At 45.9% G+C, this 27,903-nt stretch overlaps 1 protein-coding gene across 1 annotated transcript; it reads left to right on the forward strand.

Annotated features, from left to right (window-relative positions):
* The first annotated feature begins 10 nt into the window (after positions 1-10).
* On the forward strand, positions 11-27,643 carry SMC1A (structural maintenance of chromosomes 1A). The gene is made up of 25 exons (XM_028711381.2): positions 11-258; positions 1,010-1,198; positions 1,658-1,770; positions 2,350-2,553; positions 3,815-4,053; positions 4,835-5,093; positions 7,123-7,263; positions 11,566-11,648; positions 11,856-12,063; positions 12,176-12,361; positions 12,778-12,957; positions 13,527-13,673; positions 17,303-17,440; positions 17,762-17,878; positions 19,500-19,606; positions 19,725-19,866; positions 20,000-20,145; positions 20,526-20,679; positions 20,771-20,881; positions 22,068-22,215; positions 22,313-22,467; positions 24,092-24,243; positions 24,449-24,518; positions 24,643-24,753; positions 27,055-27,643. The coding sequence occupies exons 1-25, from the start codon at positions 150-152 to the stop codon at positions 27,136-27,138; spliced, it is 3,693 nt and encodes a 1,230-aa protein (XP_028567214.1). The 5' UTR covers positions 11-149; the 3' UTR covers positions 27,139-27,643.
* Positions 27,644-27,903: the final 260 nt, after the last annotated feature.

Raw genomic sequence — 27,903 nt, forward strand, 5'->3', positions numbered from 1 at the left:
GTTTCCGCGCTCGCGTTGTGGTGGTGGCCGAGGGGCCTGGCGTGGTCCGGCGCGGGGCCTTGAGGTTGTGGCCGGGGCGGCGTCGGCCCGTGTCCCTGCCGGGCCCGGAGTTCCCTCGCGTCCCTGCCCCGCCGTCTCCCGCAGCCGAAATGGGCTTCCTCAAGCTGATCGAGATCGAGAATTTCAAATCGTACAAGGGGCGGCAAATCATCGGGCCCTTCCGGCGCTTCACGGCCATCATCGGGCCCAACGGATCCGGTGCGCGGGCGGGGCGGCGGGGCCGGGGCGGCGCACTTCAGTCCCGCGAGGGGAAGGCCTGGGAGGGATGGCTCCGCCTTGGGGGCGCCAACTTGGTTCTGTCAGCTGTGAAGGACTAGCCTCCCGGACACACCGCTTTGAGAGAGTTTTTCACATTTGGGGCGAAATGTTGGGGGGTCTCTTTTTCCTTTGTCTGTTTGGAACCAGGTGTCGCCCGCTGACAGGCCCACCTGCAGGACCCCCCCCCCCTTCATGCAGTTGCTGAGAAGACAAACCCGACCAACTGGGGTTTTTTCTTCAAAATAATGGTGCAGGTAGAGGGAAGGCATTAATGAGAAGCAACTTGGTTATGAAAGTTTGGGGTTTAAATAGCTGGAGGAGGCACCCTACTGCGGCAAGGGGGGGGGAGGCACTCCCCCAAAACTGTGGGAAATTTGAGAAGGGACAGCGTTCAGCGGCAGGGCTGAGGACATTCTTAGTGGTGATATTTGTCAGGAAAGGGGAGAGAGTGCTTATCTTTTTTTAGAGAGGTTCAAATCATGGGGTGCCCATCCCAGATCAGAAGAGGCATTCAAAGCAAGAAATAAATCTGTATATGCTCAGAGGCAATCTTCACAGGTTACAGGGTTGTGGCACGTGCTACAATGGTTTTAGGGCCCAGGAAGTGAAAGCTCAAATGACACCCTGAGGGAAAGCCATATGGCACTTTTGCTAAAATGCATCATGGTTTATTTTGTTGTCCTCCATCCAGGCAAGTCAAACCTCATGGATGCCATCAGCTTTGTGCTTGGCGAGAAAACCAGCAATCTGAGAGTAAAGACGTTGCGAGACCTGATCCATGGAGCCCCTGTAGGGAAGCCAGCTGCCAATCGGGCATTTGTCAGCATGGTTTACTCTGAAGATGGTGCTGAAGATCGTACCTTTGCAAGGGTCATAGTAGGTGAGCTTTGGGGGCAGGGTGAGGAAATGGTTGGGTGTGTGTCATGCTGTAGTATTGGAGTCTCTGGTAAGCAATGTTGCTGGGTGGCTTGAGCAAAGAAGACTGGGCTACTCTGAAAGGGGTCATGTGGGGGGAGGTCCTGAAGTGAGTCCCATTGTGTTCAGTGGGGCTTATTTCCTTGAAAGTGTGAATAATAGTGCAGCCTTTACATGCTTACATGAAAGTAAGCCCCTATAGAACTTATTTCTGAATCGCCTATCGGGCCTAAATCTGCTAGTGCATTCTTCCAAAGAAATCCCATCCTGCTTTTCACATTTACTTGTTTTCTGTGGATGTCCTTTGTAATACATTCTTCCAACCCTATTATTATCTTCAGAATTGGGGAGTAGGGTGAGGAGCTTCTGGAACTTGGAAGTCTTGGGTTTCTAGTGTTGACTGAATGAGATGTCTGTCTTCTAGGAAGCTCATCAGAGTACAAAATAAACAATAAAGTGGTACAGCTGAGCGAATACAGTGAGGAGCTGGAGAAACTGGGCATTCTAATCAAAGCTAGGAACTTTCTAGTCTTCCAGGTAAGCCCTCCTCCCCCTTTATAATCTCCCTAAACAGACATTCTATAGTAGAACATAAATTTACAGTGGTGCCCCGCAAGACGAATGCCTCGCAAGACGAAAAACTCGCTAGACGAAAGGGTTTTCCGTTTTTTGAGTCGTTCCGCAAGACGAATTTCCCTATGGGAATTTCCCTGGGAAGGACTCCTGTTTGAAACCCTGGAGAGCCACTACTAGTCGGTGTAAACAGTGGTTGACTCTGTCCAAGGCTGCTTCTTATCTTCCTATATTCCTGCTTCTAATAGTGCCATTCTAGTGCTACCCTAAAGTACAAATGCAGACTCCATTGCCTCTAGCCTATTGTTTTGCCTCTAGCCTATTGAGCTGGGAAGCTGGCAGCAGTGTGGTTCTGAAAAGACAGATAAAAAAATCAGACCTACAGGGTCTAGCTGTGCCACAGACTCCCACTGCTTGTGTCATTGGTGGCACCTGTGTCTCTGATTTGTCACATATTATTGAATCCCTGCCAGAAGAATGGAGGTGACTAGATAAGATGAATCTCTTGGCTTGTTCTGATGCTGCCTGTTTTCACTGCCCCAGGGTGCGGTGGAGTCTATTGCCATGAAGAACCCCAAGGAGCGCACAGCACTCTTTGAGGAGATCAGTCGCTCGGGGGAGCTGGCTCAGGAGTATGACAAGCGCAAGAAGGAGATGGTCAAGGCAGAAGAAGATACTCAGTTCAATTACCATCGCAAAAAGAACATTGCAGCAGAGCGTAAGGAGGCTAAACAGGAGAAAGAAGAGGTAAAAACTGAAAGCTGCCATTGGACTGTGCTTTCCTTATGGGTCCAGAATGTTGTCACACTATCCGTTGGCACTTCAGTCGTGGAAACAATTTATTTTTCTGCAGTTTGAGTGGAAATCCAATCTGTTTTCGACCACCTTTTCCACGTCCTTATTCTTCCTCGTTTCATCTCCTCAGCCACCAACACTGCCCTCAACTTATGCTGATTTTTAAAAAAAATCCAGTTCCAAAGAGCAAAATCACTCCTTCTACTCCTCAGTCCCCTGGGCTCATAAAATGTCATGGTCAAAGTGGGCCAGTTCTGGTTATGATAATATCAACACCATCTCTTTCCCCCTATCTGGGTGAAGCTGCTTATTGGTCCTCAGTTGGGTGGGAGTTGCCTCTTAGGTACTGTATTGCTGTGATTGGTGGCATGGTTGTGCCTTCCGTGTGTTCTGGCACCAGCACAACAGTTTAAGTGTCTGGGATTTCCCCTTTCTAGCTCTAGGTGAGGTCTGGCATTTCTTTTGAGAATGCATAGGACTTGGCATGCCCTTCTTGCTATGTCTTCCTCTTTCTGTTATGAATCCTTAACCCTCAGTTCCCTGTTTTGTTATCTAAACAATTTTTTTGCCCATAAATATGACCTTATACTCACTTCCTTTTCCTGATTAAAATTCTAGTTTAAATAATAATAATTTTATTCTTTATACCCAGCCACTCTGAGGAATTGATCTTTTATTTTCAAGCATCTTCATTCTCCTCCCCTCCTTAGCTCTTCTCTTTGTTTGCTGCCTCATTCTTTTTGTCCTTCTGTGACATTTTTTTCTACTTAAATATAAAATTGGCCTTACAGCTGTCTTCATCTTCCCCTCACCTCCTTTGGCTTCAGGGTGCCCTGCCTTATTACACTCATATTTTGCCCTCCTTGCTCTCCTTTTAAGTACTTTTTAAAAGTACAGTACTTCTGAATTCCTAGATTCCCTGAGAGGGACTTCGTTTAGTGGGACATAGTCCCAGGTAAGTAAAGATAGGATTGCAGCCTAACAGTGCAATCCTAACTATGTCTGTTGAGAAGTAAGTCCTGTTGAATTCAATGAGGCTTACTGCCTGGTTAAGTAGAGATAAAATGAAGCCCAAAAAGTGTGGTGATGTTGCTGTTAAGGTAAAGTGGGTTTAGTTTGAGACTCTGGTCAGTGCTTGGGATTAGAAGTCCTTTAGGCTTGCAGCATGTGTTGCCACAGCTTATGCCTTATGTTCTCCTTTTTTGGGGGACAGGCAGATCGGTACCAGCGCCTGAAAGACGAGGTTGTGCGAGCTCAAGTCCAGCTGCAACTCTTCAAGTTGTATCACAATGAAGCTGAAATAGAAAAACTGAACAAGGAGCTGGGCTCCAAAAACAAAGAGATTGATAAGGATAAGAAGCGGATGGACAAAGTGGAGGATGAGCTCAAGGACAAGAAGAAGGAGCTGGGCAAAGTGATGAGAGAGCAGCAGCAAATCGAGAAGGAGATCAAGTAAGCTGATAGGTTTTAGTATAGTGGGAAGCAAAGAATCAACATTCAGAATTCTGGGCTCTACTATAAAAGCAAAACCTGGAGATTTGGTTCTACCAACCCAGATCCAATCACCATGAGGTCTCCTGCATATACAGGATCTGTGTTAACACAAATCAGGTGTACCAAAAAACCCTAAAATTGTACCGGACAACTGGTCAATAGTTGCTTAGTTAACAATGTGGTTTTGCGTGTGGGGACTTTGAGGCTAAGGCCAGGGCTAACTAATCCCAAATAAAATCTTTCCTTGATATCCCTGTCCTAAAGCAAATTGATTTAGAGTGTTGTCAAAATTTTAAAATGTATGTACAACAATAGATAGAAAGAATATCTCAAGCAAGATAATTTTAGTGATACTACAATTAATCTACTCCAGAGATCTTCAGACAGTGTTTGGGGAGAAACTTAGGGCTTCCTTGGAAGCTTATCAGGAGCGCCTTGATAGGAAGAGCATTAATGCTGGACGCATTATCCCCAAATTATAGAACTGTTTTATCTACTTTTACAACAGGGGTGGAGAGACTGTGGCCTTCAGATGCTGCTGGACTTGAACTTTGATCACCCTTACCATTTGCTGTGCTTTCTTGGGCTGATGGGAGTTGTAGTCCAGGAACATCTGGAGGGCCACAAGTTCCCCATCTTGACTTTATAGCATGCTGATCTAGAACGGGAGTTTGTCTTGGGCTTTCATGGAAACTGGGTATGCAATTGCCATACATAACAAAAGCATGGTGTTTTGCAGGGAAAAGGATTCTGAGCTGAACCAGAAGCGCCCACAGTACATCAAGGCCAAGGAAAATACGTCCCACAAGATAAAAAAGCTGGAAGCTGCCAAGAAGTCCTTGCAGAATGCCCAGAAGCAGTATAAAAAGCGCAAGGGTGATATGGATGAACTGGAGAAGGAGATGCTATCTGTGGAGAAGGCCCGGCAGGAGTTTGAGGAACGCATGGAAGAAGAGAGCCAGAGCCAAGGCCGGGACCTCACACTGGAGGAGAACCAGGTATGGTCAAGGGAGTAGCTGAGATGGGATCTGTGGCTCCTAACAGTGTTGGAAGGAGGAGACTGTTAGTTTGCCTTTCTTGGTGCAGAAAGTATTGATCTGATGTGTAGAGGTCTTTCCTATTCTAATTAATTCAAGAGGGTTCTGGAAGCTTCTCTGTGTGAAAGAAACTGGTGCAAGCTGGAAGTTTCTAGCTGACACATAAGTGTCTATTCTATTCATGATGTTTGGGTTATTCCTTCAGAGAAGCTGAGTACAGCTGGCTTAAACTGGTCCTGTTATCTCTTTCTGGCAAGGTCATGCTGCCTATAATCGGAGGCCAGAAGGAGCTTGGGTTTCACTTTCTATCTCTTTTCTTCTGGTCTGGTGTTCTGTATATAGTATGCTCAGTGTTGAGGTTTTAGTCTTATTGTAAGTTATTGTAAGTCTACTGCAACTGGATTCTGTATAGACAGTGCCAACCCTGAATGTATTGGATTTGTGACCATTATGCCCATTTGCCTTCAGTAGCAGTAAAGCTTTGCTGGATGAAGTATTAATTGCCTCTCATCTATTTTTGGGGAATCCTGCAATGTGTTTAAGTTTTTACTCTGCTAACTATATGTTGGAGTCTGCTCTGGATCAATATGAGTAGTATTCATGTCAGAGACTTCATGTGACTTTGGAAGATAGAAGGAGCTACCTTATACTGAACTCCTGCCCTAAGCAATTTTTAAAATATTTATGCAATTTATGTTCCACCCTGCTATAGCAAGAAATACTCATGGTGTCTAAAATGCAATACAGTCAAATAAAATAAATTGTATCAGTAAGTTAGAAGTGATTTAAAAGCAGCAGTTTTTTTAAAAGCACAGGAAGTCATAGCTCCCACCCTCAATTCCTGCTGAAATAAAAATAGCATTTAAAGTAAGGTTACCAGACGTCCCTGTTTCCCAGATTTACAAATTAGTCCCCTGACAAAATCCATCTATTCAGTAGGAAGTTGAAAAGTGTCCCCAAATTCATTGAAAAAAATCTAGTAACCTTAATTTAAAGTGCGCCTAAAAGAGGTCAATGAAGGGGCCAGGCATTCCTCTTGGGGGAAGCTGAGAGAGAAAGTTCCCAGGTGGGTTTTTACAGGAAGAGGTGGCTCCATTTGAGATGCCAGTCACTAATCTTGTGATTTACAGTGGTGCCTCGCAAGACGAAAAGAATCCGTTCTGCGATTCTCTTCGTCTAGCGTTTTTTTCGTCTTGCGAAGCAACCCTATTAGCGGCTAAGCGGATTAGCGCTATTAGCGGCTTAGCGGCTATTAAAGGATTAGCGGCTAAAAGGCTATTAGCGGCTTAGCGGCTTAGAAAAAGGGGGGGGAGCGAAAAAAAAATCGCAAGACTAGCAAGCCCATAGGGAAAATCGTCTTGCGAAGCAACTCAGAAACGGAAAACCCTTTCGTCTAGCGGGTTTTCCGTCTTGCAAGGCATTCGTCTTGCGGGGCACTACTGTATAAGTCTACTAATGCTATGTTCTTCTGCTGGATATTGATGGCCTCTTTCAACATTTTCAAAATTTGGGGCTGTTCAGCGCAGAAGCATCAGGTGTGTTCACACATGGGCAAAGAAGGATGTTCTCAGCTTTTGATGTGCCTCAATGTCCAGGCTGGTCTGAGTAGGAAGCATTGGCCTTTGTAAGCATATACAGTGGTACCTCGGGTTACATATGCTTCAGGTTACAGACTCCACTAACCCAGAAATAGTACCTCGGGTTAAGAACTTTGCTTCAGGATGAGAACAGAAATCGTTCTCTGGCAGCGCGGCGGCAGCAGGATTAGCTAAAGCGGTGCTTCAGGTTAAGAACAGTTTCAGGTTAAGAATGGACCTCCGGAACGAATTAAGTACTTAACCCGAGGTACCATTGTAAAAGGATTGTGGCCCAACTTACAATCCCGGGTAGCTGTTCTAGGGGAAGCTCTCTGAAAGGCAACCACCTCTGTGTCCTGGGCAACTGTCTCCAAAATGTTCTACTCTCTTTGCTTCCTACTTTTATCAAACAGGTGAAGAAATACCACCGGCTGAAGGAAGAGGCTAGCAAGCGAGCAGCCACACTGGCCCAGGAGCTGGAGAAATTCAACCGTGACCAGAAGGCAGATCAGGACCGCCTTGATCTGGAGGAGAGGAAGAAAGTAGAAACTGAGGTGAGTTGTTTACCCTGTTGGAGCAGGCCTTCCCCATTTTTCTCCTATTTCCAGGACTTGGCCTGCATTGCCATCCACTCAGGATCCTTTTAAGAAAAAACAGAAACTCACCTGCACCTAGAATAACTAGATTTTGTCCTGAATCTGCATGTTTATACCAGTTAGACAAACTGAGTGAAGTTGCTTAACTCCTCTCTTACTTTGCATTTATCTTTTACTGATCAGCTTAGGTTTGCTCTGCTTCTGTGTTATGTGCTGTCGCTTTTTTATGCACCCCCACAGAATTGCACCTGGTCCCTCTCAATTTTTTGCGTAAATGAGTTCTCCTACATTCCTTCCCATTCTCCCCATCACTTTCCCCGTCCTTCCCTTCCCTTCTCATCAGTCATCTCAGACTCCCCCATCCCCCCTGCCTTTTTATTGTCCCATCGCCAAAAGCCGTGTCAAAGAAGAGAGAGGACTTTAAGCACAAAATGTGTGAGCAGCTTGTATATAGATAGGCATCATATATTGCTTGAAACATTGGTGACCATATATTGCATCATATATTCCTTGAAACTGGTGACACTGTATTCCTGATTCCACAAGGCTTTATACAGCTGGATCTGATCCAGTTCCGTAGTACAGATCAAACTGGCCTTGAGCCTTTGGAAGGAGCCAGTAGTGGAGAAGGGTGCACAAGCTAGGGCTGGGCGATAAATCGATGAATTGTCCAAAACCAGTTTCAAGTCCATATTGTGATACCAGTTTCATAGTTTTTCACCTGGAAGTATATTGCGAATCATGGGGTGGGTGGGTGGGTGCTATGCGAAAATTACAATGTGGGGAAAACCATGAAGCCAGCCAAGGCTTCTCTTGGTTCCTGCAGCCCGTTAACTGCTGGCTCAGCTCTCTCTCCTGCCTCCTGCAGGGGGCAGTGAATCGCAAGAGCAGGTGCCGGCAAAGAATCACAATGTGAGAAAAACCGCGAAGCCAGCCCATGCCTCTGCCTAGCTCCATCCTTATTTCAGGCATCATGATATATCGGTATTTCATTTTATTTCACTTTTTATTTGAATACCAGCTTTCTATATTGCTATACACAAGGCAGTTTACAGCAACAAAATATACAACAAAGAATGCACACCTTATAATAATCTGATCCAATACAAAAAGTTGTAATAAAACATAACTTTAAAATGGAACAACTTATATCCAAAAAGTAAAATTCAATCCATTAGATTGTAATCTATTAGTAAAAGTAAATAATACTAAATTAATCTATTAGAATAGTACACAATAAAATTAACTCTCAAAACATCATATCATGATGTTTAGCTGGTGATATATCACAATGTTGAAAACCAAATATTGTCCAGCCCTAATGTAAGTGCAGCCCTCTCCAAGATGGCAGCAGCAAGGCCAGCTCCACTGGGTTCTCCCATCTCCCACAAGCACCATTCTCCGTCCTGCCTTCCTTCAGGGAGAAGCCCTGGCTTTCTTCATGTGCTCCAGTGGCAGAAGGGGGAGTGGACCCAGTGTCAGCCACTGACTGACTGAGTCCGGCAGCAAGAGTGTCACTGGCACAGCCGTCTCTTAGACTGTTGGGCAGTGGAACCAGCCAAAGCAGGCAGTGCCTACAAAGTGAATGGTTTGCACAGGAATGGCTGGGAGACAGATACAAGGTGAAATGTATTGATTGTTGTGCTGCGAGAGGGAGGAAAGAGAACTGCTATTCCAGTTGGTGATGGGCAGGGAAGTTCAGCCTCTGGACCGCATCACCCTGCAGGGACTGCAGGGAAAGGGGTGGGATAACTGTTAATCATAGAGTTGGAAGGGACCCCAAGGGTACTCTAGTCCAATCCCCTGCACTGCATCCATGGTAATAGCCATCCAGCCTCTGCTTAAAAGCCTCCAAGGAAGGAGTCCACAACCTCCCCAGGGAGACCGTTCCACTGTTGAACAGCTCTTACTGTCAGAAAGTTCCAGATTGTCAATATCCTTCTTAAATTGTGGCGCCCAGAACTGGACACAGTATTCCAGGTACGGTCTGATCAAGGCAGAATAGAGCAGGACCATTACCGCATTTACTTGAGTCTAATGTGCCATTGAATCTAATGCACACCTCAGTTGGCAGAACCTTGAAACCAAAAAAAAGTATTTGCTGGTGAATGTAATGCGTGTAGACAAGAGGTGCACTCTTTACAACAGACAAGCTGAAAGTTTTGAGGTGCTGCAGGTCTGGAAGGGGAGAGGAGCCAAGCGAGGTGGCAGGGCTGTGCAGATGACAGGGAGCTGCCCTCCTCCTCCTCCACCTGCAGTAGCTTCTTGAGGGGGGCACAGCTGTGCGCCCCTCAATGGAGCAGTTTAAAGGACCCCACACCTTGCGTCTGACTCGCACTAGCCAGTGGCTAGGTACAAGGTCCTTTAAACTGCTCCATTGAGGGGTCCACAGCTGAACACTCCTCAATGGAGAGATGGGATGGAGCCCGCATCCTGATGCTGGCTAGCACAAGCTGGCAGCGAAGTGCGTTTTTACTCAAGTCTAATGCACCATCGAATTCAATGTGCATCCAATTTTTCACAGCCTAATTTGGCAAAAAAGGTGCACTTTAGACTCAAGTAAATACGGTACTTCCATTGTTCTGGACACTAGGCTTCTCTTGAGGCAGCCTAGAAAAGCATTAGTTTTTTTGGGTTTTTTTGCTGCTGCATCACACTGTTCACTCATGTTAAGATTGTGGCCCACCAAGACTCCAAGATCCTTTTCACATGTACTTCTGGCAAGCCAAGTGTCCCCCATCTCCAGGTAAAGGAGCTTGAATAGCTTACTCCATGACAGTGTGGGAAACCTCCAGCCCACAGGCCAATCTCGGGCCATTTCCCCCAAATTACACCCACTCAGCCATCAATTGACATCATTGGTGATGTCAGCTGATGGGCAGGGAGACATGGTTTATTCCTGTCTTGGCTGCATGCCCTGTTCCTGGCAGGGAACAGGATTGTGCAGTCAAGGCAGTAGGGTTTAATCTCCATGAGATCAAATCCTGCTCAAAAGCCCCTTTTGAAGCAGCTCATGTTGTTCTCCCGCGGGCAAGTGGCAGCAGCAGTGGGAAAGAAAACACTTCACCACCTGCCAACTGCCTGCTTGCAGGAAAATCACATGAGCTGCTGAAAGCAGTGCTTTTGGAACCCAGTGCTAAGCAGGATTGTTCTCCCTTCATGTGAGCTGACGCCAGATGATGTATCAATATATCAGCCAGGACTGGTATGAGGGGCAGACTGTGATGGCGGCTTCACTCGGTATATTGCATGTGAAGCCGCTGCTGCTCCTGAGTCCCTCTGCCCTGAGTGAAAAACAAGCTTTAGCTGGGTGCTGGAGGTAGAGGGACTCAGGAGTGGCGACAGTTTCACCACCGATATACCACTGAGTGAAGCCGCCATTGCACTCTGCCTGCATACTTCATCGGTGAGGTGCAATACAGCTTGTTCCTCCCTCTGCTTGTTTAAACTGCTTGGCTGAGGAGCATTCTGCTGCCGTTGCCGTTTTACGGAGCCCCTGACCTTCCCCTGGCTGACACAAGTTAGCAGCGGGGTGGGAGCTCCTTTAAAGGGCTCCTGCTCCCCAGCTGAGGGAGCCCCAATCCTCCTCCCGCTGATGGGAATTTGGAAGACACCAGGTCAGGGAAGACTGCTGTCAGAAAATATTCTGAACCCTCTTAGGAATTAATTGGTTGAGCAAGTTCCCAGAAAAGAGGTATGTCAGGTCTTGGGGGACTTTTTACCTTCCAGCTGTTGCTGAACTACAACTCTCATCACCTTTTTTTGTTGGGGCTGATGCAGTTCTGGAGGGCCAAAAGTTCCCCACACCTGCTGTAAGGGAAGCTTGAAGGTTTGTATTTCCTGCTTCCATGAAACAAGTGGACTCCAGAGACGTACAGCCTTTCCATACCCAAGATCAATCTTTCACTCTCACTTGGAATGCAGGATATGCTTTTTATGTTTTCCTCTTCATATAACCAGAGTAGTTTGATTCTCCCACAGCTTTTTTACCTTCTCTCCCCTTTGCTCTCTGTCTGTCAGTCTCCTTATTTCCCTAGAAGAGGGCTTCAATGCCTCTTAGGTGATCTAGCTTAAGTAAGTGTTTGCGGCCAACTAATTTAAGACCAATAGATTAAGTGACCTTGTCATGTTGCTTGTTAAGGTGGTTCTCATTCAAGGGGGTCAGAGCCTGGTCTTTGGCATTGGTTGAAGAGGGCCCTGGCTTTGAGCTAAGCTCCACTGGTGCTTGCTCACATTTGGCTTATTCATTTTGTTTTGTAGGCCAAGATAAAGCAGAAATTGCGGGAGATTGAAGAAAACCAAAAACGTATTGAGAAGCTGGAGGAGTATATTGCTACTAGCAAGTAAGGGCAAGGAAGGGGCCACATAATATTGGGGATGTGTGCCTTAAGCAGACTCTGGTGGGGAAAGGATAAGGAAGTTGGGCTCTGTTTTGGGATTGCTTAGGAGGCCCACTCTACAAGTCATCCTATTAGTCCCTCCCAGCACAGTGCAACCAAGCCTGATGCAGGCATGGAGTGATCAGGGAGTTCTTACTGCTCATTCTTTAGGCAGTCCTTGGAGGAGCAAAAGAAGCTGGAGGGGGAGCTGACGGAGGAGGTAGAGCTGGCCAAGCGCCGGATCGATGAGATTAACAAGGAGCTGAACCAGGTGATGGAGCAGCTGGGGGATGCTCGCATTGACCGGCAGGAGAACAGCCGGCAGCAGCGCAAGGCTGAGATCATGGAAAGCATCAAGCGCCTCTACCCTGGCTCTGTGGTAAGTGTAGAAGAACAATAGCAAGCTCCTCAAGGCAGAGCCAAGGGTGGGTGGGGTAGAATTGGAGGCCAGGGCCCCTCCTTGCCTCATTCCATTTCCTTGTTTCCCACAGTACGGGCGCCTAATTGACCTCTGCCAGCCGACCCAGAAGAAATACCAGATCGCTGTCACCAAGGTCCTGGGCAAGAACATGGATGCCATCATCGTTGATTCAGAGAAGACTGGCCGGGACTGTATCCAGTACATTAAGGAGCAGCGAGGAGAGCCTGAGACCTTCCTGCCCCTTGACTACCTTGAGGTGAGGCCTAACAAGCCCTAGGCATGGTGGTGGATTACTGCAGAGATAGATAAATCTCCATGTTTGTGCTAGCCTGCCGATGATCAGGTGGTATCTTTTTCCCTACCCCGCCACCTGTTCAGCTCCCAACACTTTTTATAGGTAGCTCCCTCAGACTGATTCTGAGGTAGGATTTGCACAGAGCTCCTGCCCAAGGGACTCAGTTTCCCCCCCTTTTGCTCCTTCCCATGTAGCCACCTCGCTTCAACAATAAGCTGCTTTTAAAGCAAAGGTATATATGTAAAGTTATAAAGGTGATGGGGAAGGGCTGCCTCCACTTCAGTGGCTGGAGTAACTGAGTGATCTTGCAGACTGACATAAGCTTGTCACTGTTCATCTCTGCCTTCCCCCTGAGCCAAAACGCCTATATATTGCAGGTGAAACCGACAGACGAGAAGCTCCGGGAGCTGAAGGGAGCCAAGTTGGTGATTGACGTGATTCGCTACGAGCCGCCTCACATCAAGAAGGCCCTGCAGTACGCTTGCGGGAATGCCCTTGTGTGTGACAATGTGGAGGATGCCCGTCGCATTGCCTTTGGAGGGCACCAGCGTCACAAGGTCTGAGAAATCTTGCGAGCCACTCTTAAGTTTCTTGCCTCTCAGCCTCCTCCAGAACTACAAACACAGTCCCAGTCAAGATTCTACAGCAAGGAACCTTGAATTTCTGTTAACTGCATAGATGTATTACAGACTAAGAAAATGTGCTGGTATTTCCTTTATTTGGTTTCTGCTTTTTCTAAAAGGACACCAAAGCCCCAGCTTCTTGTTAATGAAAAGCTTCCTCTGGTCTCATCTTTGGTTTTGGAAAGTTTACCAAAGCTTGTTCATTCACAACTGTCTTTACAGCCAGGAGGGCTAGACACTTTTAATGAAAATTTAAAGATGAGATTTTTCAGGATGCTAAATTGTGCACTCAGTTCCCAGTTTGGTGTTTGCACAGAACTGCAGAACACCCTTGGTCCTGTCTTTGCTGTGACTCAAAAAGTGCTGCTTCCTTCTGCATATTGTGTACTGTAGCATATTGTTACTGTAGCCATCACTAGCTGTGGGTGACTGATAGCCAAGACCTGAGGTGGCTGCTGCTTCTTGGCGTGACTTGCTGTGTTCCCTTCTTCGTCCTTTTCCAGACTGTAGCCCTGGATGGGACCCTCTTCCAGAAGTCTGGGGTGATCTCAGGAGGTGCCAGTGACCTGAAAGCCAAGGCCAGGCGCTGGGATGAAAAGGCTGTGGACAAGCTGAAAGAGAAGAAAGAGAGGCTGACAGAGGAGCTAAAGGTTGGAATGGCTTTTAGTTGCCAAGTTCTGCTACAAGCTCTAGATAGCATCAATAGAGAAATGTTGACTGAGAAGAATTTGGGGCATCATTGAAGGTCCCAAGCTAAAAATGCGCCAGGGCTCATTTGGGATGCTCAGGGGTCTAACAGGGATAGGGAGCACAACACCAAAAAAGGGGACACTACAGTCCTACACACATAATTACAGGGTGCCTATCCAATCTCAGGGATTTGGTCTCCATCAGAACTCATAGCAGTTCAGATAGAGATTGAGCAGACTGATGGAAGAACAAGGTGAGAGAAGTAATGGGGTGTTTTGCCAGGCAAGAGTGGGATATTGAGGAGAACAAGACAAGAGGCGTCATTTTGGCTGAAGGGGGGTTGTGCTTAACACAAGCTTTCCTTATGTTGCTCACCAGAAATCCTTCTTCCTAAAGCTCCTTCTTGTTTCTGGTTTTGTCGGATTTACTGGCTTTCCGTGAATGCCTCTCCCCAAATGTGGATAATCTGGCAGTATTTAACTTGTTTATATTTTTAACAGGATTTATATACCACTTAATTGTAAATAAGACCTCTAAGCTGTTTACAAAGAATACAAAATACATATTAAAATTGTCAGCAAAAAGCAAAGTTAAAAACAAGTTTCAAGAAAATCAAAGTACAAATAAAATCAACAGTTAAAGTATACAGTGTAAGCTAAAATTCCAGTTAAAATACTTGTTAACTTTTCATGGAGATACATCAAACCACTGAGCACTTTAAAAGCAGTAATTTTCAAGACTGGGAGAAGTGACAGTCAAGGCAGTGAGTACTTCCTTGTTCTTTACTTTCTCTCAGAGCCTGACAAGAGTTTATGGTTTGGAAAGTGACTTTCAGACAGGAATTAAAAATGATTGAATGTTCCTCTCTACAAAAATGGCTCCCTGAATTTATAAAACTAGCACATAAAAGTGAAGTCTAGGCTATGGAAGGTTGTTTTCTGTCTGTAAAAGTATTCAGTTGTATAAATTCCCAGTTGTAGTTTGAAGTGGTGCAACGCAGGCAGATGATTACCACCTCTTAGGCTGTCTTCCTCAATACCCTTCCTAAAAAGTAAGTCCCACTGGGGACTTCTGTGAAAACAGGCTGAAGGTTATACTGCATGTGCATCACTGGCTGCATTTGCATGTGATATAACGTTTAGCATTACAAGGACGAGTCCCAGTGAGCATCAGACTCATATGCTCTCCCTGCTGCCGCCCCCATTATGACTGCAAGGAGTTCAGAAGCTTTTGCTTCTTTTACATTAACCACTGCTTATCTTGACATCCAAATCTGGGGAAAGTATGGTTAGTCTCATCCAACCAAGTGGAAACAAGCCAATTTCAAAACCAATTTACAAAGTTAAGATTAACTGCAGCTTAGGCGTTCAAAGTAATGGTACAAACTATGGTTAATCTAAAACAAAAGTGGAAGCTTCCGTACTGGAGTAGGAGAGGTGGAAGCACTTGAGCTGTAACTCATCTACATAACATGAAACTACGTTTTAGCATTGCACGCAAACTGGGCCACTAGCTCTTCGCAATTGTGTGTGTTCAGTTAAATAAATTTTATTAATTTTCAATTACAAAAAATCCAATATATGCCACATTGTATCAGTGCCAATTCACAATTCCAATTCAAATATAATTAAACAGCCAAGTACATAAACATATTGTTTTTACTCCTGTGTGCTAGATTTCAGGGTACGGCATTTTTGTTTTCATTCTGCTTCTGAAGGTTTGTTTAATCCAATTCCATTCAATCTTAATCACAATCCCTTACCCACAGCTACAGTGTTTTTAACATTTGTATTAAAACATTTAGTATTCGTATTAAAACATTTACTGATTTATATTCCTGCAAGAAAAGTTCTGTAATCCTTAATAGTACCTGTGCATGAAGTTTGTTTTATATTTATATCAATTTATTTTGTCTATATTGTTTCTTCTTAGTGTCCTTCATGACCTGCACCGCTCAGCCACTTCTAGTCTCCCCCCCCCCTTTGTCTCAAAAAGCAAGGCTGTTATTGCAATTCTGTCATATGCCATATTTATTTCGTTACAAGAATAGAGATAGTCTGGCAATGCTTCGACAAGCCTCTGGTTTCTCTCTGCTTTCGTCTTTTCACAATAACGATCTGGTGTCCCGCCAAAGCCTGGCAAGCCTTCAAAGACCCCTCTAAGGCAGCGATACAATGGAAAATAAATCCTCCCGAATGGTTCAAACCCATACCCATTTCATGTACAGTTCTATTTTGCATTGTCTCCCATTGACAAACTCCCATTTTCTTTAATCTTCTCCTGCCTTCCATTAACTTTTTAACAATCGGGTTGGGTTTGCCAAATCATTTATGTAGCAAACAAGATGTATATAAAAAGGGTAAAGGCTCCCCCCCCCCCATACCGTCGTTTACAATGAAAGAAATTTTTCTTTCTATTTCAGATCTTTATGTCTTTGTAGCTATTTCATTTTAGCAGGTGATCATCTTGTCCCATCTATCCCAGCACGTGTCTGTAAATTAGTTCAAATTCTGCTCTAATAAACAGAAGAACCTTTGCACCTTAATTGCTGTGTTGAAGGGTTATACTGATAAGCAAAGTACTTTGGCACTCAGCTCCTCCTGCCTCCTGGATTCCATGCCGGAGGGAGAAGCAGGTATCAAGGCGATCTGCAAGTGAAGCTCACTCTCCCCGCCCCGCCCCCGGTCCTGGGGGGAGTTTGCAAGGACAGTTACCCTCAAATGATCTTTGTTTATGCTTCGCTAACGATCTCCACTAACGTGGGAGTGGCATCCATTAAGGCAAACTGGACCCGGAAGCCGGAAGCATGTGTGTTCAGTATGATTTGTCTGCAATTACTCCCCCAATGGACACCTTAGTTACACAAATTGTATTACTGTTTTTCCAAATTATGCTGGTGGACTGTCCCCATTGCTCAGATCATCAAGCATTTTTGGGATCATCAGGCATTTTGGGGAATAACTGACTTAAATTGATTCCTTCAGTCCTTAGCTAGGGGGTGCCATTGCGCCGTCAAGTTTACTTTTTAAAAAAAGATTTCCCAAACAAATAGTGATAGCTTTACTGGGGCTGAAAAGCTATTCTGTGTATATGTGCCACACATGCATAACTTGGTTCCAGGTGTATCCATCATGAGACTTGCTCACCAAAATGATTGAAGTGGACACATTCCAGAGGAGCAGCTGTGCTTAGTATATTTTAGCAAAACTGAAGAGCAGTGGTACAATAAATACTAACTAGCTTTCAGATGCAGTTGATGAAATAGACACTTGTCTACAGAGAAACATGCCTCAGCAAACACTTTTTTTCTTCTTCTTCTTGTGTTAGAGGGCACCATCATTTTTGCTTGAAATTACACTGTTCACGCAGTGCATAAATGTATTTTTTCAGGGGACTGGGTCTAGCTACCTGTCAGGGAGTTGTTTTCAGCTTTCTGAGACAGCATTGGGGCTCCTCCTTTACGCCTTATGAATTTATTCCTGGAATTTAGCTGCTTCACATTGGCTGCAGCATAACAACAAAATTGTTTTCTCATTCCATTTTTCTTTTTGCACCCCACTCCACCTACATCTCCTTTTCTCATTTCCAGGAGCAAATGAAAGCCAAGCGGAAGGAGGCAGAGCTGCGCCAAGTCCAGTCCCAGGCCCATGGCTTGCAGATGCGTCTGAAATACTCCCAGAGTGACTTGGAGCAAACCAAGACCCGTCATCTTGCTCTCAATCTCCAGGTATGATGGCTTGCTGGGACCATGCATCCTTCAGGCCTCCAACTTCCAAGGTAGCTCTCTGAGTTTTGTAGGGGATGCTACCTCTTGCCTTAGGGCTAAAGCAGTAGGTGCAGCAGAAGATGCTTGGGGGTGTTCATTTGGAGGGCTGTCCTGTGCAACCATCAAAGACTACCAAGGTTGGGCATGCAAGTTCACCCCTGTACTGGATATAAACTCTGAAGCCCCAGTCTTGCCATGATCAATTTGCTTGAGAGAGATTCCTACCATCAGTCCCTCAGTTCCTTCTGAATTATATCCCTAATAGAATGCTATACCCAACAGGAAAAGTCCAAGCTGGAAAGTGAATTGGCCAACTTCGGGCCCCGCATCAATGACATCAAACGCATCATCCAGGGGAGGGAGCGTGAGATGAAGGAGCTCAAGGAGAAGATGAACCAGGTACGATGGGTCAAGACAAAGGGCTAGACCTTGTTGTTAATGCTTGTTACTTTTATTTATTATTATTATTACTACTATTACTTTTATTATAAATTATTACTATATATTTCTATCCTACCCTCAATCCTAAAAGAGCCTAAGGTGGTTGTGTAACTTCTTAAGGAAAATCTATACAATGACTAATGTATCTGCAGCGGTCTTTGTCAACATAGTGCACCTGCAGGCTGTACTGATAAGATTTGTAGTCCCAAAATATCTGGGGAGCACAAAGTCAATAATGTCTGCTGAACAACTACATATCTAAGCAATATAAAAATCATCTCCACAAGAAGCTGCTGAATCTCAAACAACATCCAGTTTCCAAATGCCTCAGCAATAATAGGGCAATACCTTGAAATGGGCTTGTTGGCTCAAAGGTGGTGAGTGTTGCTTTTACGACCAATGACAGTCTCATCTTACTGCCCTGCTTAAAAGGCTGAGAGCCACATTTTACATCAGCTGCAGCTTCCGGACCATTTTTAAGGGGAGCTCCATGTAGAGTGCATTACAGGAGTCACTAGTTAACACTCCCAAATCAGTCTCTTAAGCTTAAGCCAAGAAATAGTATTCTGTATGAAATTGAATATCAGTATACATATCAACAAAAGACTGAGTTAAGCATTTTAAAAATCCATTAAACTCAAACATTAGAAGTTCATCTTAGATTGGGTAGTTCGCAAGTATCTGTGGCTTTGCACAAGGTTTTGTATTTTTCTTAGAAGATTGATATAGAATGTATAATTACTTTGGTAATTATTGTGTGTATATTAGTTGCCAACGTGTTGCATGAGTTGTACCACTCCTACTCCTATACTAGGCTGAGCTAGCTGAAAGGGAGGTTCCAGAATGGGAACTAGCCTGGAAGGGGCAGGACAGAAAAGTCTGAGAAAGGGGGGTTATCAGAAGGCTACAGCAATGGCAGGTGTTGGGAAAAGAGTGATGTAGGTGACCTGGTCTGGACATTCATCTTCTGTTCTGGTGGCTTTGAAGCTGTGTTCCAGGAACTCAGAAAGTGGAACACAGGTATGCCTAGTAATAAAAAACTCTGGGTCTTAGAAATTTATCTGGATTCCTTATTCATGGATGACAAAAAGCTAGCTTGCCCACCAATACAGATCTTTTGCAAAGCACAAACTGGGCAGTGGCGTTCAGATGTGTTTTAGGGTGCACTGTTCGCTAATGTGGGGATTGGCCATAACTCTGTAGTAGACCACATGCATTGCTTACAGGAGTTTCCAGGTTCAATCTCTGGTCTCTTCAGTCAAAAGGACCAGGTATCAAATGTTGTGTAGAGCCACTTCTAAGCCACAGTCAGCCAGAATAGGCAGTAGTGGGCTAATATGAACAAATAGTCTGACCTAGGATAAGGCAGGCTGCTAGTATTGGAGCCCAGTCAGCCTTTCCAGCACAGGCTGCCTTGACTGTGTGCCCCAGAATCATCACACAGAGGCTGTGTGGCATTCCAATCAATGTGGAAAAAGTTTCCTGAAAGTGGAAATTTGGTGTTAAAAAACCCACTCAAAACTACTCTGCTCCATCTCATCCTGCTCCTCTCACTTTAGTTTCTTCCCATCCTTGCCAGGTGGAAGATGAGGTATTTGAAGAGTTCTGCCGGGAGATTGGGGTAAGGAACATCAGGGAGTTTGAGGAGGAGAAGGTGAAACGCCAGAACGAGATTGCCAAGAAAAGGTAACCAGCCCAACTTTGTGCCCTCATGAAGTCTCCCAGGTTGAAGAATATGGAAGCCGTGTGAATGCATGGATGGGTTTGGATCTGAGACCCAAATTTAACCCCTGTCCCTCTGCAGGTTGGAGTTTGAAAACCAGAAGACCCGTCTGGGCATCCAGCTGGACTTTGAGAAGAACCAGCTGAAGGAGGATCAGGACAAAGTGCACATGTGGGAGCAGACGGTCAAGAAAGATGAAGCTGAGATAGAGAAACTCAAGAAGGTGCCAGGCTGGGCCGATAGTGGCTAGGAGGGTTTGGTCCAGCAGTTACCTGTGGCTTGAAGGTGGGGGAGAAGGCAGTAGAGTCTATGGTCGAGCTCATAGTCTCTCTGTTTCTCTCTGCCCCCCACTTAAGGAGGAACAGCGGCACATGAAGATCATTGATGAGACCATGGCACAGCTGCAGGACCTGAAGAACCAGCACTTGGCCAAGAAATCTGAGGTGAACGACAAGAACCATGAGATGGAGGAGATTCGGAAGAAGCTGGGCGGGGCCAACAAGTGAGTCTTGGCTTCTGGAGGCAGAGGCTAGGGAATGTAGGAAGGGAGGCTGTGGAGGGATGCTTGATAACCTTTCCCCTTTCTCTAAGGTGGGAAGTTTGTAAAATGACTGGAGGTGAATCCTGTGCTGGATCTGACCAAATGCAGTAGCGTCCTCCTTCTAGCGGCAGCCAGCCAGAAGCCTCTGGGACAGCTCCCCTATGGGTTGCCCCTAGCATCTAGTCCTTGGAGGTTCACTTCCTCTGGACAGGAAGGTTCTGTTTAACTCTTGTAGTTGATAGCTGTTGATGGCAAAACTGTCTCTATATTTCTCTTCTTTTTTTATTTGATTCAATTTAATATTTATACTAAATATTATCAATATTGACTTTGGCTCTCAGGGAGATGACTCACTTGCAGAAGGAAGTGACAGCCATTGAGACCAAGCTGGAGCAGAAGCGCAGTGACCGCCACAATCTGCTGCAAGCCTGCAAGATGCAGGACATCAAACTGCCCCTCTCTAAAGGCACCATGGATGATATCAGTCAGGAGGAGGTAAGCAGAGTGCCCCACGTATAGCAGAGGGTGGGTATGAGGCCCAAGCAGGAGAGTGAGATGGTTCTCTTTTGTTTTGATTTGGGTGTAGGGTGGCTCCCAGGGGGAGGAGGCAGCCAGCAGCTCACAGAGGACTTCCAACATGTATGCGCGAGAAGCTCTCATTGAGATTGACTACAGTGACCTCTCTGAGGACCTGAAGGTGAGCTTCCCCTTGGGTCTGCTCTTCCTGGGGAATAGCTGGGGGGGGGGGGAGGTGGCCTTTTGTCCCCAGGCTAGTGGCAAGTCCACAAAGCAAAAATGTACATGTGTTCAGGTCACTTATATATTCTTTTACTTATTTAAAATATTTATGCCCTGTCATTCTGTCAAATGATCTACGAGGTGGCTTCAATCCAAAATAAAAGCTGCATTTAAAACCAGCATAATAACAGAACTGCAAGGCAGAATGAACAGTAATAAATTAAAAATGAGTAAGAAAATGCTGGAACATTGTTTATTTGTTAGCTTCCCCCGATCCCTACAAAAACGTAAACCAAAAGCTTTAAAGTACTTCCACAAGTCCCTTAATGAGGAAGCCTGGGGAGTTGCTCTCAGGAAGGAATTCCAGATTCTAGGTGCGCATACATAACACCGGCAGCACTGGTGATGGGGGAATTCAAAGCAGCATCTTCAAAGCTGCATCTGAGTGAATGGGCTGGTTCACGTAGGTGACAGCCAGTGCCCAACCCCTTTAGGCCTTTACATTCCTGATTCTGCTTGATAGAGGGTTCTCCTCCACTTGTCAATCTTCCCCTGATTCTTCAGGGATAAAATGGGGCTGTCTTCCCTATGTTCTTTGTCATCCACATGTCATCATCCCTTTTGTCTCCGCTGAACCATGGATGATCCGTGTGCCTCATAAACGTAAGTTTGGAACTTCTGTTTAGAAAAAATGATTTTATTATCTTTTAACTTTGCAACCTGACTTTCTCTTTACCTGACCCTTTTGTTCTTAAAGAAGTCTTTAAGAAAATTGGAATCTGGAGTTGATTGTGTACTCTGACCTCTCAAGGATCGCTCCTGCATATGCCCTAACAATTGTCCATGCCACAGATTGAGTTAATGGGCAGGGGAAAGGGATCCTGATTGGACTGTGCCCCAGTGGTGATGGCAGAGAGTTTGCTAGAAGGGCCTTTCTCTCCCATATAATTAGCCCCAAAGGTCCTGAGGATTCTCACCCCAGACTTCGGTTGGCTAGAGAGGGTAGTGGCATAGGTGCATCACTAAGGCAGATGCATCTGGGTTCTCTGGAAATTTCTGGGTTTGTGGGGGGGTGGGGATGATGACTATCAGAGTCTATGGCTGCCTGAACCGCCTCCCATCATTCCCGCCTACAGGATTCCCAGGCTGAAGATGAGATCAAGCAGGAGATGAACCAGCTGCAACAGAAGCTGAATGAGCAGCAGAGCATTTTGCAGCGGATTGCTGCTCCTAATATGAAGGCAATGGAGAAGCTGGAGAGTGTGCGGGACAAGTTCCAGGAGACCTCTGATGGTACTGGGTCCCCCTCCTGACCTCTGTTTAGAGTGCTGGGGACTTGGGCCGAGGGCTGGGAAGACCCGTGCTCACACCTCTTCCTTTGCTCTGGTAGAATTCGAGGCTGCCCGGAAACGTGCCAAGAAAGCCAAGCAGGCATTTGAACAGATAAAAAAGGAGCGCTTTGACCGCTTCAACTCCTGCTTTGAGTCAGTGGCCACCAACATTGATGAGATCTACAAAGCCCTGTCACGAAATAGCAGTGCCCAGGTGAGGACACCCCTGGCCTACCATGGACAGCCAACAATGTTATAAACGGTTCTTGTGTGTGACAAATGTTTTGACAAACATTAAAGCCAGGGAACCTAAATTCTGAGTTGAGCAAAGCTGAATTCTGCATCCGGTATGAATTGGATAAATGGAGGAAATTTGCACAGTGTCTTATTTTATAGTGTCCTTCCTGCTAATATTTACTCTTTAGCACCATTTATTCTGTGCTTTTTATTCATGTGGAGAGGCAATAAGCTATTCCCCTGCCTTCAGAGATCTCAGCAGGCAGCACCCACTTACATCCAAGCATACCTCCTGACCCATGGGAGCTAGCAACTTGCTGTGCTATCTTTTCTCGTTTTTCAAACAATTTAAAATAGAGCAGAGATTTTCAGGAAGTCAAATTCAACACCTAGAGCCGCATTCAGCGCTTTTTATGTATCTCCACAGAATTGTACCATACATACAGACAAATACTATGATGTTCAAATATTTTAGGGATTATTATGGGTGCCATGTCTTTAAAATTGGATGAACCCTATAAAGAGTGTGTGTTTTCCTCCCATGATCAACCAAAGGTTGTTTTATTGTAAATGGAAGCCAATTTACTACAAATTGGAAATCAAAATTCCATTAACCATGGGAATCAGATTTTGAGAGTTCACTACCAACAGATTATAGAAATTGTGTTCATGCAAATTTGCTTTCTAGTTGCAAACAGAATTGTCTTCTAAAACATCAGTCTAAACCCCAGAAGACTGATTACAGCCTAGCTACTGTTCTTTTTATTCATATGCAAAATATGCTATTTATTCATGTGTTGGGCTTTGAAATGCTGTCCCATATTGTCATCAGACAAATTGTACCAACTGGCATTCGCTTGAGCCTTCTAGTGCCATGCTTTGTGGAGTCAGGCTCCTGTGTGCGTATTCCATGCTGCAGGAGGAACTGTGCATGCTGCCTCAGTCAAAGCAGCTGCAGGAGCACACTTTTTTGCCTGCTTGCTTGCTTGCTTTCTGAGGAGTGGGGGACCTAATAAAGCCCTCATTGCCCCTAAATAGATGATGGACTCTGTTGTCAGCCAGCTCCTCAGTGGTGGCTTTTTGCAACTATATTTGATTATTTTTAATAATGTGCCACGTTTCTTGGCTTGCTGAGTTATATTAGAAGTATCCAAATTAGTTTGAATTCGACAATACTGTTGTTGCCCAGAAGCCTCTGAGGTAGCTCTCAACCCACCCCTCTTGGGTGTATTGGACTAGCAAAGCCCTAATACATCCATCTTTCCATCTTCCCTTACAGAAGTTTATTTTCATAGGATCTGGCTCTGTTTCATCATACTGTGAAATTGATCTAAGCAGCTGTCTTACAGCACATTAGATCATCAGTCCACTTAGCCCATCCATCACTGTCAACGCTGACTGGCAGCGGCTCTCTGATTTCAGAAAGCCTGGAATTTTCCCCAGCCCTGCCTGGAGATGCCAGGGGTTGACCTGGGAGTTTTTCAATGCAAAACATGTGCGCTACCCCCTGAGCTCTGGCCTTCCCCATTAAAGATGGTTCTGAGGTATTGACCACTGGTGTGAAGATTTCTGATTGTCTCCCTTCATCCCTTTTTCTCTAGGCCTTCCTAGGCCCCGAGAACCCAGAGGAGCCTTACTTGGATGGCATAAACTACAATTGTGTAGCCCCTGGCAAGCGCTTCCGGCCCATGGACAACCTGTCTGGTGGGGAGAAGACAGTGGCAGCCTTAGCTCTCCTTTTTGCCATCCACAGGTAAGGACAGCCTTTTACTAAGGGGGGAGGGAGGGACATTGCACACTGCAAAGGTTCACAGTCTCGTGTTCTCTCCAGCATCTGCAGTGGATGGGTAGGAAAGGCCTCTGCCAGAGACGCTGAAGAGCTGCTGGTCTTGGTGGACCAGTGGTCCATCTCTGTACAAGGTGGCTTCATATTGCTGGCTCTCTCTCTTTATCCACAGCTACAAACCTGCTCCATTTTTTGTCTTGGATGAGATTGATGCTGCTTTGGACAACACCAACATTGGGAAGGTTGGTAGGAGGCTAAATCAGATGGGGCAGCTGGACATTACTGGATCAGATTTGAAGAAAAGCAAAGGGAGGGTTGGGCTGATCAGTTCTCCTTTTCACCCTTCTCCCTCTGACATCCCCACAGGTGGCCAATTACATCAAGGAGCAATCTACGTGCAACTTCCAGGCCATTGTTATTTCCTTGAAGGAGGAATTCTACACCAAGGCCGAGAGTCTCATTGGTGTCTACCCTGAGGTATGGAAGTGTAACAGAGAATTATATTTCAGTGCTGCTGACACCTGTCCACTACCTGCCTGTATTAATGACAGTAATGTGTTTATACTCCCCTCTGACATCCATTCCTTTTTAAACCTTGTACAATCTAGAGAGATGAAGGCCTCAAAATGAGGTGACCTTGCCATGAAGGAAGATGAAATAGGGTTGGGCGATGTATGGATTTCAGATTGGGATATATCAGCAGCTAAATTCTGCGGTAGGGACGCAGGTGGCGCTGTGGGTTAAACCACAGAGGCTAGGGCTTGCCGATCAGAAGGTTGGCGATTCGAATCCCCACGATGGGGTGAGCTCCCGTTGCTCGGTCCCAGCTCCTGCCAACCTAGCAGTTCGAAAGTACATCAGAGTGCAAGTAGATAAATAGGTACCACTCCGGCAGGAAGGTAAATGGCATTTCCATGCACTGCTCTGTTTCACCAGAAGCGGCTTAGTCCTGCTGGCCACATGACCCGGAAGCTGTACGCCAGCTCCCTCGGCCAATAAAGCGAGATGAGCGCTGCAACCCCAGAGTTGTCCATGACTGGACCTAATGGTCAGGGGTCCCTTTACCTTTACCTTTTTAAATTCTGCGGTATACTGCTTCAGTTGTACCTCGGAAGTCGGAACAGAATCCATTCCGGAAGTCCATTGGACTTCCAAAACATTTGGAAACCAAGGTGCCGCTTCCTGCAGCCAATTGGAACCCACGGAACCTGCGTTGGATGTTTGGGTTCCGGAGAACGTTCGCAAACCGGAACATTCACTTCTGGGTTTGCGGCGTTTGGGAGCCAAAATGTTTGACTTGCAAGGCGTTCAGCTACTGAGGTACGACTGTATATCACAATGTCTGAAATGTATCTGGTCGCTTCTTCCTCCCCACCTTAGGGGAGGAAGAAGCAGTCAGACACGTCATCCAGGCTTTCAGCTGAGCAAGCCCCTTAATGTACCACTCTGGCTCCACGCAAGCCGGAGGGTAGGGTCACAGGGGCTTCCTTAAACTGCTCAGCTGGGAGGTGGGAAGGCTCTCACCCCCCAGCTGAGCAAGGCCCAGTACTGCTCTGGCTCATGCAAGCTGGAGGGTCTCAGGGGCTCCTTTAAACTGCTCAGGTCGGAGCAGAAAGGTTCCTGCCTCCCAGCTGAGTAAGTCCATCTGTCTGCATGTTTGCCTCCACACGAGCAAGCGGCCGCTCTCTTACTCCTGACCACCGCTGCCAGCACAGCAGAGACAGGCGGACAGGAGTGAAATGCGCTGTTCTGGCAGTGGCTGGGGGACTGCGATGTGTTGCCAACTCAAAAACTCTGAAACCGGTATTGCAATCTGAACGTAGTATCAGTTTCAGACAATAAGTTGAAAAATCGCTCAGCTCTAGCCCAGAGAAGGGGGTGTTGGGGCACCATTAAAGGCAGCAGCTTAGGAGGCAAACACTTTTTGGGGAAATTCTCTGGCAGGCGCCTCCTTTCAGGGCCTGGGGATGCTAGTCTGCATAGAAGCCCTCGAGGGAAGACTTCAGACATAAGTCTGTGGGGACAGTTAGGTTGCAGTTGCTCAGTGACGAGTGAAAGGTCGCTCTTTTTACGTGCTCAGAGGTGCTGTTTTTTTATTACCTCATATCTGCTTTAGTTTTTTGTTTCAGAGGAGAGATGACCAAAAAATGGAGGGGGTGATAACCAAATGGATGTTTGGAAATATTACAAAGTTTAAAAAGAAACAGAGGCGTACCTAGGATCCCTTGCACCCTTGGCAAGGGGGCTGTATTGGGGTGGGGAGGCCGTTCACTTTACTGCAATAGTCACATTAGAAATTACTAAAATTTACACAACCCAAGTACTCAAAGCTTCCAGAGTGAGGATGAGGCAAGGAGGAAGGGTGAAAGAATTCACACACCTTTGTGCTGCAGTGTGAGATGGGCAGAAAGCTTCTCCCGTGTTTGGTTTTGCCATGATAGCAGCAGCACGTTGCTGCACACATAAAATCATGTGCTTCATAGTCTGATAGGTGATTTTTGCAGGGGGTCCATCTGGGCCTGTGCCCCCAGCAGGGGATGGTTTCACCAACCCCTAGATACTCCTCTGAAAATAAAGAAGGGTGGGATTAGAAGACTAAGATAACCTGCCGTTCAGTTGGTTTCCCCACTCCCCTTCTCCTAAAAACGCTGCTCCCTTCTTGTCCAAGGACAAGAGAGACTCATGGGAGCCTGCTTGCCCTCAGGAGGGCTGCTCTGTTGGGGTGATCTATGAGAGTAAAGGAGCAGCTGTCACATGACTTTCCCTTTCCTCTCACAGCAAGGAGACTGTGTCATCAGCAAAGTCCTGACCTTTGACCTCACCAAGTATCCGGATGCCAATCCAAACCCTAATGAGCAGTAAAAGCAGAAGAAAGAAGCTGGACACCAAGGCTCACTGTTTTTTTCAAAACCTTCCTCCGTTGCTCCCCTTTCTGTCCTCCAAAGGCCTTAACTGTTGTCTGCCCTTTATTTATCCTGCAGAATGTTTAGCGGGTTTGGGAAGGGTAAGGGTTGAGGGACTGGGGTATTACTGATGACGGTAGGATAGCATTTTTGTGTGCTTAATAGCAGATTAATTGTTCCTCCAACTGTAGCTGTAGAGCAACAGCGCCCTGTTTTTAAAATAAGAAGTCAGCATCTCTTATTGCTGGGGATGGGAAGAAAAAAGGAGGAATGTTGTTCCTCACTTGTACCTTAATTTGCTTTTAAAATTCTTTATAGGACCAAAATCATGGTGGGTTCAGGAGGATTCCTCCTGTGCCAAGCTCTCACCTGTTAAGGTGTGGCTTCAGATCTTGCTTTTTTCTAGCCTGATATCATGTGTATATGTGTTTGTGTGTGATTGAAATTAAAATATGTTACTTCCATCCTCTAGTAGTATTCTTGTAGCAGATCATGTGGGAGGGGAAGGTTGGTGAGGTTGGGACGGTGGTGGGAGAATGCACATTAATTCCTTCTATCAAGGTGTGCCAAGGTTGGGCCAGTGTCACCAAGCCTCTTGAACATTATTCTACACACACATCCCCACCCCATAAATCCTGGATCTTGCATGAGTGCTGACAAATATGTCAGGGATGGACGCAATTTACTAACAGGGTCCTTATGCATACAGTTCAGGGGAGGGTGT

The sequence above is a fragment of the Podarcis muralis genome, chromosome 17 (assembly GCF_964188315.1).
Source record: "Podarcis muralis chromosome 17, rPodMur119.hap1.1, whole genome shotgun sequence".
NCBI classification, from domain to species: domain Eukaryota; kingdom Metazoa; phylum Chordata; class Lepidosauria; order Squamata; family Lacertidae; genus Podarcis; species Podarcis muralis.

Bases quoted from the DNA above. Each gene is read 5' to 3' on its own strand.
- SMC1A (XM_028711381.2), top strand. From the start codon at position 150: ATGGGCTTCCTCAAGCTGATCGAGATCGAGAATTTCAAATCGTACAAG. The intron at 1,771-2,349 runs GTAAGCCCTCCT...TCACTGCCCCAG, and splicing joins GGAACTTTCTAGTCTTCCAG to GGTGCGGTGGAGTCTATTGC. The intron at 19,867-19,999 runs GTGCCAGGCTGG...CCCCCACTTAAG, and splicing joins AGATAGAGAAACTCAAGAAG to GAGGAACAGCGGCACATGAA.